General features: G+C 48.6%; 1 protein-coding gene across 1 annotated transcript in view; it reads right to left on the bottom strand.

The window, feature by feature from the left end:
* Positions 1-19,262, bottom strand: part of SIN3A (SIN3 transcription regulator family member A) — a 60,585-nt gene that overhangs the window by 32,542 nt on the left and 8,781 nt on the right. Inside the window, exons 2-3 of the mRNA XM_029065512.2 lie at positions 5,084-5,305; positions 2,055-2,231 (exon numbers count right to left, since the gene is read on the bottom strand). Coding sequence (XP_028921345.2) covers positions 2,055-2,231; positions 5,084-5,272 — 366 coding nt within the window. The 5' untranslated portion in view covers positions 5,273-5,305. The remainder of the gene's footprint in view (positions 1-2,054; positions 2,232-5,083; positions 5,306-19,262) is intronic.

Here is a 19,262-nt window from a genome sequence, read left to right as displayed (position 1 = left end):
AAGAGGGACAAAGAGCAACACAGACATCATCGACTCCTGGAACAACACTTGAGAACTCTAAGGTAGCAAAATAATACCAGATGAGGGTAGGGTCACTTTCATGATGTTAAGAGGCACGGCAAGTCAGTTTATTCCCTTCTTGTTAAGAAAGATGTTTTAACAAATAGCTGGGCTTGGGGACCATATTCTACTCTGAGTTAAGTCCCGAGAATGAGAAACTCTAGGTCTCATTCTAGGCTTGGACATCCTCTGACCTAGCTAGCAATCATCCGTTTTCTTCTGTCCCAGTTCCAATTAAAACACCAAACACTTAAATTTATTGTGTGGCTATTTCTGAGCCTTCTCCAGGGTGCTTTGTAATGATCAGATGGAGGGTCTACAGCTTCTATTTCCTTTTAAAAGTATTTCCAGCTCCTCTGTGATAGCAGCAGGGATAGGAATACAAAAAAACAATTACGACGTCAAGTTCCTTCGAGCAACATTCATGCACTCATCCTACCCTCCTTTTTTTTTTCCAGCATCATCTCCCGGAGCTTGAGGATGAGGAAATGCCACAGAAGAATCCTGGCAGAAAAAAGATCAGTAAGTGGGAGAGATTTTCATCACATTATACGTGTGTCCTTCAAGAAATGTGCTTAAATCCTTCCGTTTCCCCCACAGAGAAAATGCCCCTGAAGGCTCTGCCTATTCTGCACACCTCAGGGCAGATATGCTACTTTTACATCGGCACGGAGGAGAAGCGGAAATGTTCTCCAGTGGCCATCTGACTCACGTTCACTACTACCAGGTCTGAATGGAGGAAAATAGGATGTAAAAGCCCCGGGTTTGGAAGCAGAGGAGCGGCTTAAGGTTCAGACGGCTATCGAACGCAATCATCCGTGAAAGGGAGGATTCGAGAACGGGCAAAAAGAAAGCCAACTTCTGTGAGTTCCTGGTGGACAGGGAACATGCCCGCCAATTCTTCTGTCCCGTTGCTCTCTCTCAGTGCCTACTGCAGGACTCGGCACACGGTAAGCACTCAATAAATACCACCGGCTGATTCTCTTCAGAGGCCTTCTGGATGGGCGGTGCAGTTCTGAAGGGTGAAGCTGAAGAGAGTGAAAATTCTCTACTTTCTCAAAGGGAGCGGTGTCTTAGTGTGTTTTCCCTTAAGGAGTCCCCAGAAGGGGTCACATGCCTCACTAAGAATGAACTTTTGATTCCAGCCAGTTGAGCTATTCAGGCTCGGAAGCGAGGAAAAGAGTAATACGATTACAAGATAATATTAGAGTGAGGTTCTCGGCAAGGCCCACGGCATTCTGGTGGTGCTTCATAATTACTGGAGAATGTGGAAAATGTCAGCCTTAAGGAAAGTTTTAATAAGTGAGCCAAATTGGGCTACAATGAAAAGATTTTCACAACCAGGATAAAGTGTCGCCACTGCAAATGCTCTAATTAATACTTTCAGTAAATCAAAAGGAACGGCAGACGCAGGAAGATGGTAACCGGTTGATCTGCCTAGAATTCCCATTGGATGTATTTTATTTTCAATAGCCAAAACACAAAGATGAACAAAACACTTTTAAGCCGCCATTGAATAAAGTGTTCCTCCCCTTACTGCCAAATCCAGAACGCATTCCCCAAAATACCTACCCGGGTTTTCCCCCACATCTACTAACGCCTGGAGGTCAGACACCAAATTGCAATTCTGTGTGGAAGAACGTGTAGCAACTCTATCACGTCACGCTCCCCCAAGCGCTTACTGCACTTTCTGCTTAGTGCACGCAATACACCCTCAATAAATGCGACGGATCTCAACGCTTGCAGGAGGAAGCCATGCTAATGATCCCGTATCACCTAGGAATGGTGGGTCACAATCCCTGGATCTGACTGAACCTAGGAGTACCCGGTTCCTACTCTGCAGGGGAGGAGGAAGGGGAGAGAGAGGAGGGGAAAGGGGAAGAGGGGGAGCGGGAGGGGGAACGGGGAGGGGTCTGAGATCCACAGCCTAGCCACATCCACTGTACGGCACACCTCTCCACTTCGTACGACAGCCCCGAAGCCTAGCCGGTTACCTTAAGCCTCTGGAACTGCTGCTGCCCTTGCACCGGCGCTGCCGGTGGGGTCGAGTGAGCGTGGCTTGGAACCACCTGTCCTCCGTGAGGCTGGACCGGGGTTGGGTGGTGATGGCCGCTGTGAACCGCTGCGATGGTGGGCCCGTGACTTCCTGAACCTTGGGGTACAGCTGACACCTAGGAGGGAGAGGACACCAACGGCCGACTTCAGAACCCTGAGCACCTGATGGGAGGTTTCTTTCCCAACCGCAAGCCCAAGAGGCCGATCTACAAAACTACCTCTGACCCCAGTAGCACCCCACCCCCATCCCGCCCCCCGCCAAACTGGCAAAACTGCAACAGGCCTACGCGGCAATAACCGACCCACCCTACTTGTACTGCTAACCAAGTATTAATGAAGAAAATGCCTCTTTTCTTTCCCCCCTCCATTTCAGCAAATACACGAGAAGGAGGCTGGCCTAGTAGAGAGGGCACAGGCCTGGGAATCGGGGGACCTGAGTTCTTATTTCAGCTCCACCACTTGCCAGCTGGGGGATCCCGGACAAGTCACTTCCCTTCTCTGAGCCTCAATTTCCTCACTTGTAGAATGGGGATTCAATACCTGTTCTTCCTGCTCCTTGGACTCTAAACCCTGTCTGGGACAGGGTCAGGGCCAACCTATCTCCCCCAGCGCTTAATACATACCTTGGTACCTAGTGGGGGCTCAACAAATATCTCAATTATTATTACAATTATTAAGATCCACAACACTTTGCTTTGTCTTCCACATTCCCCTTATCACCATTAAAGTTGCCAAGAGGCAGCTCCAAAGCTCATCTCTCTATCCCTCCCCACCCCCACTACCCCACCAACAGGGGAGTGCTCAGCCAGCTAGCGGAATGTCCTGAAGCATTTTATGAGCATGAATGACCATGTCCTTTCCTGCTCCCAGAAATTAACCTCTTACCAAAAAAGGATGTCACCTTATTAGTAAGGTAGCATGGTCTAATGGAAAGGGCACAGGACAGGGAGTCAGAGGACCTAGGTTCTAATCCTGGCTCCACCACTTATCTGCTGTATGACCTTGGGCATGTCAAACAATTGTATTTATAAGTTCTTTAACTCCTCTCAGCCCAGTTCCTTCATCTGCAAAATAAGGATCAAATCCTATTTCCTCCTTAGACTGTGAGCCCCATGTGGGATGGGGACTGTGTCCAACCTAATTAGCGTGTATCTACTCCAGTACTTAGAAGAGTGTTTGGCACACAGCAAGTGCTTAAAAAGTGCCATAATAATAATGCCTGTTCTTCTTCCTTAGACTGTGAGCCCCGTGTCGGACCTGCCAATTTTGTATCTACCCCAGTGCTTAGCACAGTACCTGCCCTTCTGATTACCCTGACTTGCTCCGTATGATCTTCCCCCCGATCCTCACAGCACTTATGTACAAATCTATAATTTTATTTATTTGTATTGATGTCTGTCTCCCAGCCTCTAGACTGTAAGCTCGTCGTGGGCAGGGAATGTCACTGTTTACTGTTGTACTGTACTTTCCCAAGCGCTTAGTACAGAGCTCTGCACACAGTAAGCGCTCGATAAATACGACTGAATGAACGAACATGGTACATGCTTAACAAATACCACTCGGGAGTCAAGTGCTTAACAAATACTAGTATTATCAGTAATACTATTATTGTTGTTATTAATAACTATTTACTAGGCTACAGAAACCCTACATGATAGATGGGGCCTTTCTCAATCCTCAGCCCTGGGATGTTTGGCAAGGATCAATGGCACCCCCGGTCTCCCTCTGCCAAAATGTAAAATGAACACCGGAACACTTCCAAATCCAATGGGTTATTTTGATGCTTTATTACATTCAAACAGGAGCCTGACACCTTTGAATGATTAGGGCTGGGTCACTTCTGGCCAGCAGAGGGGCGTCTCTCCCCAGGACGAAGACCACGGGGAGAAGGTTTAGGGGGTGTTTAACGAGCCCAGCGGGAAATGCGGTAGCCTTTCCATTTCAGTGGAAAGGCAGGAGCTGGGACAGTATGTACCCTGCCTGCCACTGGCACCCAATGGGCCCAGATTTTAAGGTTGGTTCAAGAGAGAAGGCAAAAGTCATCCCCATCTCCCACTGCACCTGGATTCTCCCTGGGCTGTCAAATCGATTGTATTTATTGAGCGCTTACTATGTGCACGGTACTAAGCACTTGGGAGAGCACAATCCAATAGAATCAGCAGACCCGTTCCCTGCTGCGGGGTGGAGGGGGGTATGGTTAGGGAACAGGCTACAGAGTATAAGCCATCCTATTACAAAGGGGATATATTTGTCATACTTAGCCTGGGAGCCCCATTTAGGGTAGGATCTGTATCCACCTAACTACCTTTGCACACGGAAGGCGCTTTATAAATATCCCCTTTTTAAAATGGTATTTCAGCGCTTACTATGTGCCAAGCATAGTAACTAAGTGCTGAGGCAGATTCAAGAAAATCACATTGGATACAGTCCATGTCCCACATGGGGCTCACGGTCTTAATCCCCATTTTACAGATGAGGGAACTGAGGCACAGAGAAGTCGAGTGATTTACCGAAGGTCACACAGCAGACAAGTGCCAGAGCCAGGATCAGAAGCCAGGTCCTTCTGCGCCCAATAATAACATTATTATTTATAATAAAAAATAATGGGGTGGGTGAGAAGCTCATCCTTTAGACTGTAAGCTCATTGTAGGCAGGAAAGGGGCCTACCAACTCTGTTGTACGGTATTCTCCCAAGTGCTCAGTACAGTGCTCTGCACACTCTTAGCACTCAAACGCCACTGACTGAAAGCCCAGGGTCTTAACTTTCTGAGAAGAGGCACTTTGAATCAGCTTCGAATACTTTGTGCTAACCCAAACCGGGTTAGGAGCACTCTGAGAAGCTAAAGCCCTCTCCCCTCTTGCCGGCAAGGACGAGGGAGGTGATGAGCGCCGGCCCTCGGAAGGCACGGCACGACCGACCGAGGCTCATGCCCCGAGCGAGGGCACGGCAGCGGCCACGGCGGCATACCTGGTAGCTGGGAGTGACGGAGTACTGGATCCCCGTAGCGGACTGCATGGTTTCTGAGACGGCCTCATACACGGGGGGTGCGGGGGCGAGAACCCGGTGCTGGTGTTGGAAGGCGTCGCTGCTGCTGGCGATCCGGCGCTGCTGTGACGCATACACAGGTGAGTCCTGGTCATCCAAGCGCCGCTTCATTCTGAACTCATGCTCAGGGAGGCACCCCAAAACCTGGGAAGACAAGGGGACGTTTAGAGCCATCCATCGTTCCTTCTCCCGGGGTCGGGGTGGGGGCCATTTCGACCCCAGCAGCCCCAACAGGGCACAGCCAGACCTCCGTTCCCTCCCACCCTCATCCCCAAGCTCAAAGACAGCTCTGTCACCTTCACGTTTTTTTACACATGCCTTCCAACCACATTTACTTCTTTCAAAAAAACAAAACAATTTAAAAGCAAAAACTTCAGAATACATATTTAGACTTTTCACTCCCCTCAAACCTCACCACCCACCCTGAGTCCTTTTGCTTGGAAGGGACTCAAGTGGATCTGGAAAAGGATAAGAGGAGCAGTTCTCAGACCTTCTAAAAAGTTCACATTTAAAAGTAAAACAGTTCCGAGGGTACCTACTTTCTCTCCGCAAGCAGTTGAAGAAAATGACCTCCAGAGCTAAGGAGGGCTGGCGGGCTGGCATCCTCAACTCGGTCTCCCCTAAACCGATGACTAAACGAGCTTTCATTCCCTTTGGCCCCCAGACACCACGGTCCTTCCCTTCACTCACCCATCCCCTTCCTCCCAGCAGGAATTGTCCACACTCCCGCTGCTTTCTAGGAGTCTCTAGCGATCAAGCCTGACCAGAAAAATGAATCCTATTCCATCTCAAAGCGCCCCACTGTCCGAGCAGCAGGAACGGTGTTCCACAATGAGCAACTACTTAATATTCCCACTTGAGGATTTCCCCTGGGTGGAATACAAAAGGTCTAAAGACCAAGATGCTCTGGCCAGGAATCCACTAGGACCTTTCCAGAACAACTCTCTTCAGTGCCCATATATTAACCGAAGCAGGATTCACTGTGAGCAAAAAAGGCAGGCAGTGGCATGCTCTGTCCCCCAGCAGACATAATGGGGCCAGGCGTCACAGCCTGGTGCTTACAAAAACCTCTTAAAATGGCAACTCTGGCTTGAATTGTGAGCTCACTGTATACAGGGAATGGGTCTGCTGACTGTGGTACTGTACTCCCCCCAAGCGCTCAATACAGTGCTGTGCACAGAGAAAGTGTTCATTAAGTATCACCGATTGGAGGAGATAAAGGGATGTTGCTTCTGCTGCCCGGAGGAAGGATCCAAGATGTTCTCCCAGCCACCGTGTTCCCCCGTCATCAGTTCTCTGCTTTACGGATGGTAAAGTGACACTGTTCTGGGGGAACGCAGGCTAGCTGAACATTTGGAGATTCACCAGCTAGTCACCTGATCACAGTGTACAAGGTGGCCTTTGCTAAAATAAAAAGTGAGTGAGCTTTCTGCCTGTAAACAATAAGTACTAGTAATAGCAGTAGTAACGGTGTATGAAAGCACTTGTGTGCAGATGCGATCCTGGTTGGTCCCTCAGGGGGTCACAACGATCCCTACTTTTGAGGAGCTCATGGAACATATTCAGCACAAATTCAGGTAATATCTCTCTCTTTTTCTCTTCTCCACTCTCACCCACCCACCCTCCACTCTCCTTCCAGAGCCCTATTCCTTGAGAATGAGACGTGCAACTCTTTGTGAGAGACCTATACTTTCAGAGTTCCCTGTCTCCGCCCCTCCACCGCACAATCTTCATTTTCCCCTCTTTTCTAAATTGCACAGACAGGATCAGGCTGCCTATTCAGGGGAACTGGTGGTGTTTCTTGCCCGAACAATGAGTTCTGGACAGGCAACTGCTTTAAGTAGGACGGCAAGGCCGTTCCACGTGAGAATCGGTGTGGCCTAATGGAAAGAACACAGGCCAGGGAGTTGGAGGACCTCGGTTCTAACCCTGTCTGACCTTGGGCGAGTCACTTCACCTCCCTGAGTCTCAGTTACCACATCTGTACAATGGGCGAATAAGACTGTGAGCCCCCCATGTAGGACTTGGACTGTGTCCCAACTGATTATCTGGCCACTGCTTAGTTAAGTGCCTGGTACATAGTAAACGCTTAACAAATTTCATAAAAAAAAAAAAAATTCTTCAGAGTCATGCTTGAGAAGCAAAAAGGCAAGAAACACACAATAACCATAGCAATTCCAGCTTTACCTCTGTCCTAGCCCTCCAAGTTGATCAGCTGCATTCATCTTGGTCTCCAAAATTACATCCAGACCCTTAAATCTGACTTCTCCTAAGTCCTGTAGCTTCTTCACGAAGCAAGGCCAAGCAAGGCCAGGGAATATTTAAGAAGTGAAAAGAACTTTTAATTAAAAATCGAGACTCGCAGAGCATGAAGCGACAGAGTTAAAGCCCACAGCAAGAAAAAGTGACATGCTAAGTGTGAGGACAGTCTAACTAAAAGATCCTTTCGAGGTCCGTTCCACCTTATTGTATCTCCCTTGATCTCTCTCACCCCATTCTTTCCTATATCCTTTTCGGCCCTATTCTAGTTCTTGGTCGCTTTGTCCCCCAGAAGTTCCCTCCTTACCCTCTCGCCCCGTAATACCATACGGAATAACAATGCTGTGCCAGCCTAAATCCCAAATAGACCACGTTCTTCCGGAACCTGTGTCTTTCACTGGGAGGGTTGATTAGAACTGGTGGTGGAAGGGACAGCGGTGCACGTGTACCAGAGCTGGTCAGGGAAAACGCGTCCTACCATACACCCGCCGTATCACGGGTTTCGGTGGGAACGCATCCCCGACCTTCTAAGAGAGCCGAGCCCACATCCTGACGACTGGGCCGCTACCCTCCAGCCTATTTACTGAGCACTTTCCTTCATTCAATCCTATTTACTGAGCACTTACTGTGTGCAAAGCACTGACCTACGTGCTTGCGCGGAGGCAGCACACCAGAGTCGGTCTTCACACTCTACCTACTCCATGCCAAGCACTCAGTTCAGTGCTTGTTCAAAGGTGATTCTCTGAGGTTTCCGGAGCCAGTAGGCTTGTCTGCCCTTCCTATAAACTATTCAGAGACGGAGAACAAACTGCTGTCGCGTAAATCATGAGGCCGCTCCGGCATTCTGCTTTAGCGGGCGTTATTCTTCCCCAGCGGCTTTGGTCTGGCCCTTTGGGTTCACGCCGGTCACCTGAAGACTGTTCTGAGGGCAGAATGCTAAGCAATTACTGCATTTTGCGGGGCAGAGACCTCCGGGGAAACGGATACGCAGACGGGAAGGAGCAAATCAGCCTGGAAATGAGCTGGTTCGTCTGGTTTCTCTTTTGCAGTTTGCCAAAACCCATTCTCAAGCAGTAACTTCCAGACAGAGGGGGTCACCAACTAGGGATGGGCCATCACAAGGACCACTGATGGATCGAGTGCTTGATGGACAGGCCGTACTGCCGATGAACCCAAAAGCTCGGGAGGCTCCAGTCTATTAATCAATCAATCAATGGTATCTATTGAGTGCTTACTACGTGCACAACTCTGTACTAAGCGCTTGGGAGAGGATGATGCATGCAACAGTGTTGGCAGACACACTCCCTGCCTACGATGAGCTAACAGGGTAATACTATCCTATCTGTACGAGCGCTTCCCTCCAGCTGAAAAGGCTATCCCCACCGAAGAGGAACAAGGAATAGAGAGTTTATCTAGAGAGATTTGAGCCCATTTTGGAATGAGATGATCTTTAAAATACTCACTCACAGATCTAGAGAGGGATTCCAGCAAGACCTAGGGGAAGTGCTTGAAGATGACCAGAAAGCTCGGGGTCCTTCTAGAACGCTGGAGAAGCAGCGTGGCTTAGTGGAAAGGGCCAGGGCTTGGGAGTCAGAGGGCGTGGGCTCTAATCCCGGCTCTGCCACTTATCAGCTGCGTGACTTTGGGCAAGTCGCTTAACTTCTCTGTGCCTCAGTTACCTCATCTGTAAAATGGGGATTAAGACTGTGAGCCCCAAGTGGGACAACCTGATTACCCCATATCTCCCCCAGCACTTAGAACCGTGTTTGGCACACAGTAAGCGCTTAATACGATAATTATTATTATTAACTCCTAATTGGCTGATTGAGAAATCAAATATCAATCAATGGTATTTATTGAGCACTTACTGCATGCAGAGTCCTGTACTAAGCGCCTGGGAGAGTACAATACAACAGAGTTGGTGGACATGAGATTAGTCTAAAAAAGAAAAACTTGGGAAAAAAACTCCATCACTTGGAAACACTAGGCAAGGGATTGTGTCTACCTACACGATGGTACTGCACTCTTCCAAGTTCTTAATACAGTGCTCTGCATACAGTTAGTACTCAATAAATATCCCTGACTGGCTACCAAGACAAATATACTTCCATAATTAGCAGAAATCAAGGCGAAATGCTGTTGCAATATCCTTCTCCTCAGCAACTTGATTGACATTTTTAATGAGATTTTTGGGGAAGCAGCATGGCCAAGAGGAAGGAGGACCTGGGCTCCAATCCCTGCTCTGCCACTTGTCTGCTGTGTGACCGTGGGCAACTCACTTGCCTTCTCAGACCCTAAATTCCGTCATCTGCAAAACAGGGATTCAATACCCGTGATCCCTCCTATTCAGAATGTGAGCCCCTTGTGGGACCTGATGATCTTTTGTCTACCCCAGCCCTTAGTACAGTCTCAACAACAAGGTAAGCGCTTAATATCACAATTATTATTATCGTTGTTGAGAGATGAAAAACTCAATGGCCAATACACAGGATAAGCATTGCTTTTAGTAGCCCCTGAACAGTCAAGGGAAACAACTGGAAAAGGACCCTCTTTTTATCAGGGACTTGTCTTATGCCGTCATCAAGTCGTTTCCTACCCATAGCAACTAGATTTGCATAAACTACATTGGTCTCAGTCAGTTTCCTCAGAGGAACTACTGTGGTGTGCACTTTCCAAACAAGATCACTCAGTCACCTGAAGAAAAGCTACTTCTTAGTGTTAGAGAACGGTCATGATCATCACCAGCACTACACCGGACAGTTTGGGGAGTTAAAACGGAGTTGTAGCTGTTCCCTGTTAAGTAAAATTTAGCCCTGCCCCTCTAGAAAGAAGAGTCCCAAGCAGACACACCACACCTTTTGAGACGGCAAGTGATCTTCGCCCATTTTATATTTTTCACCGACAGCGACAATTTTAGCAGCCTGATGCCCCTAGTCCTGACCCTCCGTGTAGGAGAGTCCTGGGGAAAAGGACCTCGAGAGACACATGCGGATTCTCACACAGCTCTCTCATCCTACAGTAGGTTTAAACTCCGTGGGTGACTTCTGGCAGGGAAATTTGAGAATGACGGGCAACTGAGCAAGGAGCAATAACTTTAATCCTGGGGGAAACACACAAAGAGGTGTGGAACTAGGTAGAGCTACGGCATCAACGATGGAGCTGGGAATCCGATTAAATGATTTTTAAAACGAGTATGTGAAAATGTGAGTGTTTACTTGGTGCTAAGGTGCAGTAAAAACAGGTGTTTAAGGGCCTTTATCCCAATGATTCACCAAGGAAATTTTGCCGGGGCCACAAATTAGGTTGATGTTTTTACAAATTAGGCTGATGCTGAAACAAAGTAGAAACCCACAGAAGCCACTGTCATACTAGATTGTAAACTCCTGGTGGGTAGGGAATGTGTCCACCAACTCTGTGGTATTGTATTCTCCCAAGCGCTTAGAACAGTATTCTGTGCACACTAAGGGCTCAATAAGTACGACTGATTGTGTTGCTCGTCACTGGGTCTGAGTCAGCCTCTGTCCGTCTCTAACCGCACCCACATTTACTGGTGTCTATTACTCTGGGAGCACAAGGAAATCCTCAAGTGGCCACATTAGCGAAAAAACCCCTGCCTTATTCCCAGTTTGGGATATGGATAGATGCATTACAAGCTGGATGAATTTGGGAGCAGGCTGTTGGCGGGTAATATGACGTTTGTTTTATTGAAAGAAATTAAATTAGAGTGACCAGAACAGTTCACCTAATGGGCCTCAAGTGACATTTCATCCCGCCTACTTCTACTCAAGTATTCACTTGCTTTTTAAATATAGCACTCATACACTCACAAAAATAATCTCCCAAGAATTTCGTTGGATATTATTCCACCTTTTCAAAAGATTTAACGTGTTGGCATTCTGAACGTATCAGAACCATCCATTACTCAATTTAGAACAAATCCAAAGATGGCGGGTTTTGAGGCTCATTAGTGTTTCGCTGCACTCCCGAGCCCACCTCCTGGCGATCCTCGCCACTCTCGTCCCGTCTGCCTCGTTCACGTCACTGCCAACGCCTGGAACTCCCTGCTTCCTCCTAGGCTCTCCTCACTTTCAAAGTCCTCCTCAAACTCACTTCTCCAACCAGCCTCCCCCAACTAATCATCAGTACCTCAGCCCCGATAACCCTTCAGCCACCTCTTGCCCTTATGCATTCATTTATGCCCATTCTCACGTGCTAAGAGCTAAAATAGACTCCAGATTATCAGTTCAGACACAATCCTTCTTCCACATGGAGCTCAAAGGGAGGGCAGAGGGAACAGGTGTCTTGTCCCCTTTTAAAGAGGAGGAAATTGAGGCACAGAGGAATTGTGACTTGCCCAAGCCCACCCTGCAGTCTAGTGGCCCTTCTAGACTGTAAGCTTCTTGTAGGCAGGGAACGTGCCTACCAGCTCTGTTGTACTGCCCTCTCCCAAGCACTGGCCCAGTGCTCGGCACAAAGTAAGCACTCAATGAATACCAGAGCCACTCCTCGTGGGCAGGAAATGTGATGTGCTTTGGGCTCAGTACAGTGCACTGTATTCAGAGAAATGAATGGATGACCCCCTCAGACAACGGAAAGGGTCTTACAAGCCCCAGGGATCAATAGCCTCCCTTCTGTCTGCAAACAGCACTTTATCTCCCAATAGAATTTCCTTCGGATAACACTGCGCCGAGAACCAGACCCAAAGATGCTGAGCATTTGTGAGAACCAACACACCAACACATTTCCTCTTTCTGGGGCCCGTCCCCCTTCTTAAAGGGAAGATCCCTTTACTCCGGTCTCAACCGCGGGAGTCCTCCTCACCCACTGTAAAACTATTAGTAGCACGGTCACACTGCAATCATGCCAAAGTGATGAAAATGAGGAGAGGGAGGAGGAGGGGGGAGACCAAAGGACATTAAAAACCTCAACTCTGGCAACAAAGAACAGCAAAAAGACCCTCTCCACGGTCAGCCCCCTCTTCCACCTCACAGCGCCCAGATCGGCACGGGAATGAAAAGACTTTTGGATCAACCTCTTCTCTTCCCTCAGCAGGGAACACCGATCAGACTCCCCAAAAGTGCCCACAGCTTAGCCCAACATCCTCCTACCATACAACTAGTCAGAGGAGGAGGAGCCTTTAGTGAGGGAAGCAGCACGGCCCAGTGGAAGAGCTTGGGAGTCGGAGGACCTGGATTCTAATCCCGGCTCTGCCACCTGCCTGCTGGGTGACCTTGGTCAAGTCACTTCACTTCCCCGTGCCTCAGTTACTTCGCCTGTAAAATGGGGATTAAGACCGTGAGCCCCACGTGGGACCTGGACTGTATCCGATCTGATTAGCTTGTATCTACACCAGCATTTAGTACTGGCAGTCAATAGTATGTGAGTATTTACTATGTGCAGAGCATATCAAGCACTTAGCAAATGCCTTAAAAAAAATACTGAACGCTCACTTAGTGCACCGCACTGTACCGTGGCGCTCGGGAAGAACAAAATAGTGACGTGACATGCTTTCTGCCCACGAGGAGCCTACATTCTAATGGGGGAGACAGACGGCATATTTACAACTAAAGTGGTCAAAAGAAGCGAACTGAGCCAAACAGATACAGGAGTCTATAGAGAAGCACCATGGCCTACTGGAAAGTACATGAGCCTGGGAGTCAGGAGACCTGGGTTCTAATCCTGGCTCTGCCACTTGGCAAATCACTCAGTTCCCTCATCTCTAAAAGAGGGATTAAAGACTCTGAGCCCCGAGGGACAGAGACTGCTCAACCTAATGATCTTGAATCTGCCCCCCAGTGCTTACTAAAGTGCCTGGCACATAATAAGTATTTTATACCATTCAAATAAATAAATAGAGTGCTAAAGGAGGGTGTGAATACGCATGATTATTTCCACATTATAGGGGAGGATACTGAGGCCCAGAGAGGTCGAGAGTCTTGCCTGAGGCTACCCAGCAGGCCAGTGGCAGAGCTGGGATTAAAGCGCTGGTCTCCTGACTCCCTGCCTCATCCTCAACCCCCCGCTGCCTCCTGCAAGTAGTTTCCACTGTTGGAATGAGAGGATCAAGAGCCACAGCGCAGACTCTATCCCTGGACAGTGGAGTTGGGGACGAAGGAAGAAATACCTCAATAAGATGATGGGACAGAAGGCCACCAAGTCAGATCGCCAAACATGGACTGCTTTCATTGATTTAAGAAAAAACACACAAAACACCCCAACAACTTTGCCACAGCCAATTCCTCTGCCCTCTTTCACTTGTTTACCTACTTGTTCGCCTAACAGTGCAAGAGTGAACTGGAGAGAGGAGTTATGAGGAGGAACAGACGGTATTTCAGGGACCTATTCTCTCTAGGACTGAGCCCACACCAGGCCTACCGAGAGGGGCTGGAGGAGGGGAGCAAAATGTGCCCCGTCACTGTCCGGTAACTTGATCGCTTGGACTGAATGGGCTACAATTGGCTGCAGAACTTAAACACCAGACTCTCCAGGCCCAGCGTGTGCCACAACAAACAGAAACGGGGCAGCAGTGTGGCCTGGTGGGTACAGCATAGGCCTGGGAGTCGGAGGACCTGGGCTCCAATCCCAGCTCTGCCATTTGTCTGTGTAACCTCGGGCAAGCCACTTCTCTGACCCTCAGTTACCGCATCTGTAAAAGGGGGATTAAGACGTATGGCCCCACGTGGGATATGGACTGTGACGAACCTGATTACCGTGTATCTATCCCAGTACTTAGTTCTGTGCCAGGCACCTCGTAAGCATTTAACAAATACCGTGTAAAAAAAATCCAACTTTTTTCATTCAATCGTATTTATTGAGCGCATACCGTGTGCACAGCACTGTACTCAGCGCTTTCCAAACAGGTCCATAAGAGCCCCAACTTCTTTGACCCTTACCCCTTCTGAACTGGTCTTGATCACCCACTCCGGGGGTGGCGGCCGCCAGTAGGGTGGGTCAGCCCCCCTAACAAGTGTACCTGACTAGCAGAGGGCTACAAGAGGCCTGATAGTTTGGGAGAGTGTGGTCACCATGACATTTGGGGGGAGAGGGCAGGGAGGGCCGCATCTTTTGGAGCTAATGGTGAGAAGTGGTTTTACATGAAAGAAATCCAGGTAAATAAAAACTTAATAGAGGTACATAAAAAAAGTCCAGTTTTTTTAAAAAAAATTTGTTGGGGCCGAACCAAAATTGTCCCATAGCTGCATATTGAGAAAAGCCACGATGTCCTCTTTCTCCACTGAGAACAAAGACACTTGGCTACTACTTCTCACCAGTCAGATCTCTTTTTCAGGGTGTCGTGATGCACATACTTAGCCTGCAATGACTTCAGAATCTGGCACACAATGGTCATGAACACGCCTCTTTGGGGGACTCAGAAGCCTCATTCACCAAGACCACCCAGGTCTTTAGTCCGACAGGTTAATAAAGGGCTGTTTTGATGAAAAACTCCCTAAAAAAGTGTCCCATTCATTTGCAGGGGGGAAGGGAGCCGGTCTTTTCTAGTGACGGTGGGCCATTTTATAGCAGTCTGTTACATTAAAGACTTCTGGAAAGGAGAAGAATTTTGCTTCTTTTATAGTTTCAGGAATTTCTAATTAACGACAGGGCCGTGAGTTAATGGAGATAACTTAAATTGCCTGCTTTCATGGCATCCCTGTCGCATGTCCCACTCTTTTTGGGTGCCTCCATATCACCAAAAATCTGAGGGCCAAAACTTCACCTGCTTAGTCAGGTTCAGAGGCCCAATTTGGGTTTGATACACAAATGATTATAAAGAAAGCACAGGACACCACCCTCCCCACAATTTAACTGGCATTTCTTTGTACTGTTCGCTATTTACAGTGACCCCTGCGTCCCTGCCCACGGGGGGAAATAGTTGACCCTTCTAATCCCACCGTTAGAGCACCTGGAGCTTAGTGCTTCGCATCCAGTAAGCGCTCAATAAATACAATCGAATGAATCTGGATTACCACAGTTTTATTGCTGCCAAACCCACATTAGTGGGTAACTTCACTTGGGGACATTTCTCCAAGTTTGAAAACCTGGTGAAACAAGGGAAGCGGAGCAGGACGACGACTCAGTTTTGAAACCTAGACTCCCTCAATTCAGGAGTCGTCTCCTGAATGACCTGGCATTTATCTCTAAGGGACTAGCTGACCCCTTACTGCGGCCAGGCTTCCAAGAAGTTGAAAGCCACAGGAAATGGAGAGGAGCAGGACGGGGGAAAGAGAGGAAGAGGAAAGTCCCCCACCACCTTGAAATAATCCTTCACACACCTTCCACCTATTCTTCAAGACTCACCAAGTGGGCCCCAAGTGGCAGTCTAAATGGCCTGGAAAGCCAACCTGCAGCTACTGAGGCAGATGTGAACCTTTTCGAAATGACCCAGGGGTCAGAAGCTTGGCCTTAATGCGCTCCCGCTCAGTAACGTGAGGCAGATTCACACACTGTAGCGTGGGTCCCATATTAACATTTGGCGCCGAGTAAAGACACAAAAATGAGAAGAACGGGCTATACAGGAGAAGGATAAACTGGGTCCTACTGGACACCGTTAAGAAACCCGAGGCGAGAAGAGTGTTTAATACCAAACTGCCCTGTCCTAAGGGCTCTAACTTTCCGGTGAGGCGGGTCAAGAAGGACAAATACTCGGAAAACACTGCTCCAAAGAGCGCGCACTGACGACAACTAGGCATCAGAGGCAGACTGGGTTAAAGTGGGGAGTTCACTTGGCTACTGCGAGGCCGATTTCTACCGAAGGCATCAACACCACGTTCTTCTCACCATAGCTGGTGTGAGCACATCGAGAGGACTGCCCCTATCTACCTTGCATTAAGTCCATCCCAAAACATGCGAGAACCGGGATGGGCTACATCCCACATTCCTCGGGGTCTTCCGAGGAGCCACGAGCCCGACCCTCGATACTACTGCCCATCTAATCCCCGCAGAAGTCAATCCTCACCACCCACACCCCTTCCGTAATGTCTCCTACAGCTCCTCCCCTTTGGCTCTGGTTCCTTTTCGTTTTTTTAATACTCCCTTGACACCAGAGGCCACGGGGACGAGCCGGATCAGTTGAGGGTACGGACACAAAGACGTACCGGGACAGGATGGGGATGGGATGGCGGCTGTTATCCCAGACACAGATCCTGGGGCCACAGTGACACCTCTGCCCTTTAAAAATAATAACAATGATAGCATTTTTAAAGCGCTTACTATGTGCCAAGCACTGTTCTAAGCGCTGGGGTAGATACACGGTAATCAGGTTGTCCCACGTGGGGCTCACTCTTTTAATCCCCATTTTACAGATGAGCTAACTGAGGCACAGTGAAATTAAATGACTTGCTCAAGGTCACACAGCAGATGAGTGGCAGAGGAGGGATGAGAACCCACATCCTCTGACGCCCAAGCCCGTGCTCTTTCCATTAAGCCCCGTTGCTTCTCTTCTGTTTTCCCTCTCCACCTTCTGGTCAGCTTGGGTGGAGAGGTAATGGGAGCCACCACCTGCAGGGAGTTTTGGCTTTTTGGGTGTTTTTTTAAAAAATGGGATGTGTTAAGTATTTACTATATGTGGGGCAGCGTACTAAGCGCCGAGGTAGATACGAGATAATTAGGTTAGGCACTGTCCCTGTCTCTCATGGGGCTCAGTCTCAATCCTCATTTTACTGATGAGGAAACTGAGGCACAGAGGAGTGAAGGGACTTGCCCACAGTTGCTATGATTAATGCTCAAACAAAGAAAAGAGAGGGCACTCAGGGTTCAGGGGAGAGATTTCTAGTACAACAATATAGGTAATGCGGATTTATCCGTAGGGATCGCCCACCACACCAGGACTAATTCTGGAGCAGAACCTAATTGCCTTCAAGTCTAGAGGAAGACTTTCCCCATAGTTCAGGCAAAGTGTCAAGGAACATCACCAGGCTGCCCTGTGGGCATATCCTGAAATGTCATAGTTGAGGGTTCTTTATCCTAGTGTCTAATCAATCAATGAAACTCAATGGGCATTAACTGTGTGCAGAGCACTGTAATAAGGGGTTGGGTGAATATGACAGAGAAGCAGCGTGGTCTACTGGAAGGAGCCCGGGCTAAAAATCAGAGAACCTGAGTGTTTGGATGAATATAAAAGAGAGGCAGTGAGGCCTCGTGGAAGGGGCAGGGGCCAGGAGTCAGAGGACCTGAGTCCTCATCACTTCACTTCTCTGTGGCTCAGTTACCTCACCTTTAAAAGTGGGGACTAAGACAGTGAGCACCATCCGGGACGGCGAATGTGTCCAACTTGATTATTTTGCTTCTACCCCAGCGCTTAGTACAGTGACCAGCACACAGTAAGTGCTTAAATACCATTTATTTAAATAAATAAATGAGTTGGCAATCATAATAATAATGCTATTTATTAAGTGCTTACTAGGTGCCAAGAACTGTTCTAAGCGCTGGGGTGGATACAAGGTAAGCAGATTGTCCTACGTGGGGCTCACAGTCTTCAACCCCATTTTATAGATGAGGCAACTGAGGCACAGAGAAGTGAAGTGACTTACCTAAGGTCACACAGCAGACAAGTGACAGAGCTGGGATTAGACCCCACGTCCTCTAACTCCCAAGCCCGCACACTTGCCACTAGGCCATGCCGCTTCTCTCGTGGTAGGCACCATCTCCGTCGACAAGGAGCTAAGTTTCTGCGCTGCCATTTAGAGTGGACATTATTGAAGCTTTTTGTCCTAAACTATCACACGGTGTTGATGCAACTGTGGAAACTGGGCTTCAAACAACCAGCATCCCCCTAAAATTTGTCAACCCCTTCCCTCACCCCAAGGACCTTAATGGACTCTGCCTAGTACAAATCAACTTGCTTTGGGAAACTTTCAAGCTCTTCACACCCAAGTCACTGGGAGAACATCCTTTCCAACCGGTGTGCCGTGGAAATTCTGCCACACCATCAGCTCTGCTTTCTCCCCCGCCAGCTCGCCCACAAAAGAACCGACCCATCCGTGCCCAGGGAAATAAATGCGGCAGCACTGGACCCAAATCTGGACGCTGCCCTTTTTGTTTTACCAAAAAATAAAATGTAAAAATACGCACTTGACCCTGACACCCCACCAATAAAAAAAACCAAAAACCCAAACATAATCACAGTCAACTCGGATGGCTCCCCAAACTTTTTAAACAATAGGAACGGTTTGGGTCCCCGATCACTGACCTGGTAGGGATGCAGCTGGCGGGGGTCAAAGTGTGAGTGCAAATACCGGACAAATGCTTTCACCCCATAATCAATTCCTTCGTGACCCTACGGAGGTTTGCCCGCTTTTCTGGAAGGGCTGCCCAAAGATCCATCCCACCAGTGCCATTCCCCAAACTTTACAGTGCCACTTTTGTCTGACTTGGGGAGGAGTCTGTTGTAATTTTGTTGACTTCCCCCATAAGGTAGTAGACAACTTCTTCATTAGCACACAAAAGTAGCCCAGAATCCCACAAACCAAAATTTGTTTTGGCTAAGAAAAAAAAAAAATTCACATTAGCAGCACAGTCGTTTTTTACACCCACTCAGAGGAGAATGGGAAAACAAAAAAAAAAGTGTTATATTTTGTAATTGACTGTGAGAACTTTGTTTCAGCCCATGGGATTTAGGGCTGGGAAAGTCTCCCAGGAGGCCTTTGCCAGGCCCGTTTCCAGCGGTGGCCCAGGAGCGCAGCTGGCCGGGCTCCGCTCCACTCGGCTCCTCTCCTCTCTGCTCCTCTGAGCCTGCTGTCAGGAGCCACGCGGGCCCTTGAAAAACAAGGCCGAAACAGGCCGGGACGCTCCGCTCTCCGGCAGACCGGTCAGCGTGGCTCCTGAGCAGGCCAGATGCCACGGG

This window comes from Ornithorhynchus anatinus, chromosome 5 (genome assembly GCF_004115215.2).
Source record: "Ornithorhynchus anatinus isolate Pmale09 chromosome 5, mOrnAna1.pri.v4, whole genome shotgun sequence".
Classification (NCBI taxonomy): Eukaryota; Metazoa; Chordata; class Mammalia; order Monotremata; family Ornithorhynchidae; genus Ornithorhynchus; species Ornithorhynchus anatinus.
The sequence above is the reverse complement of the archived record's forward strand: the minus strand, read 5'-3'. Positions and strand labels throughout refer to the sequence as shown.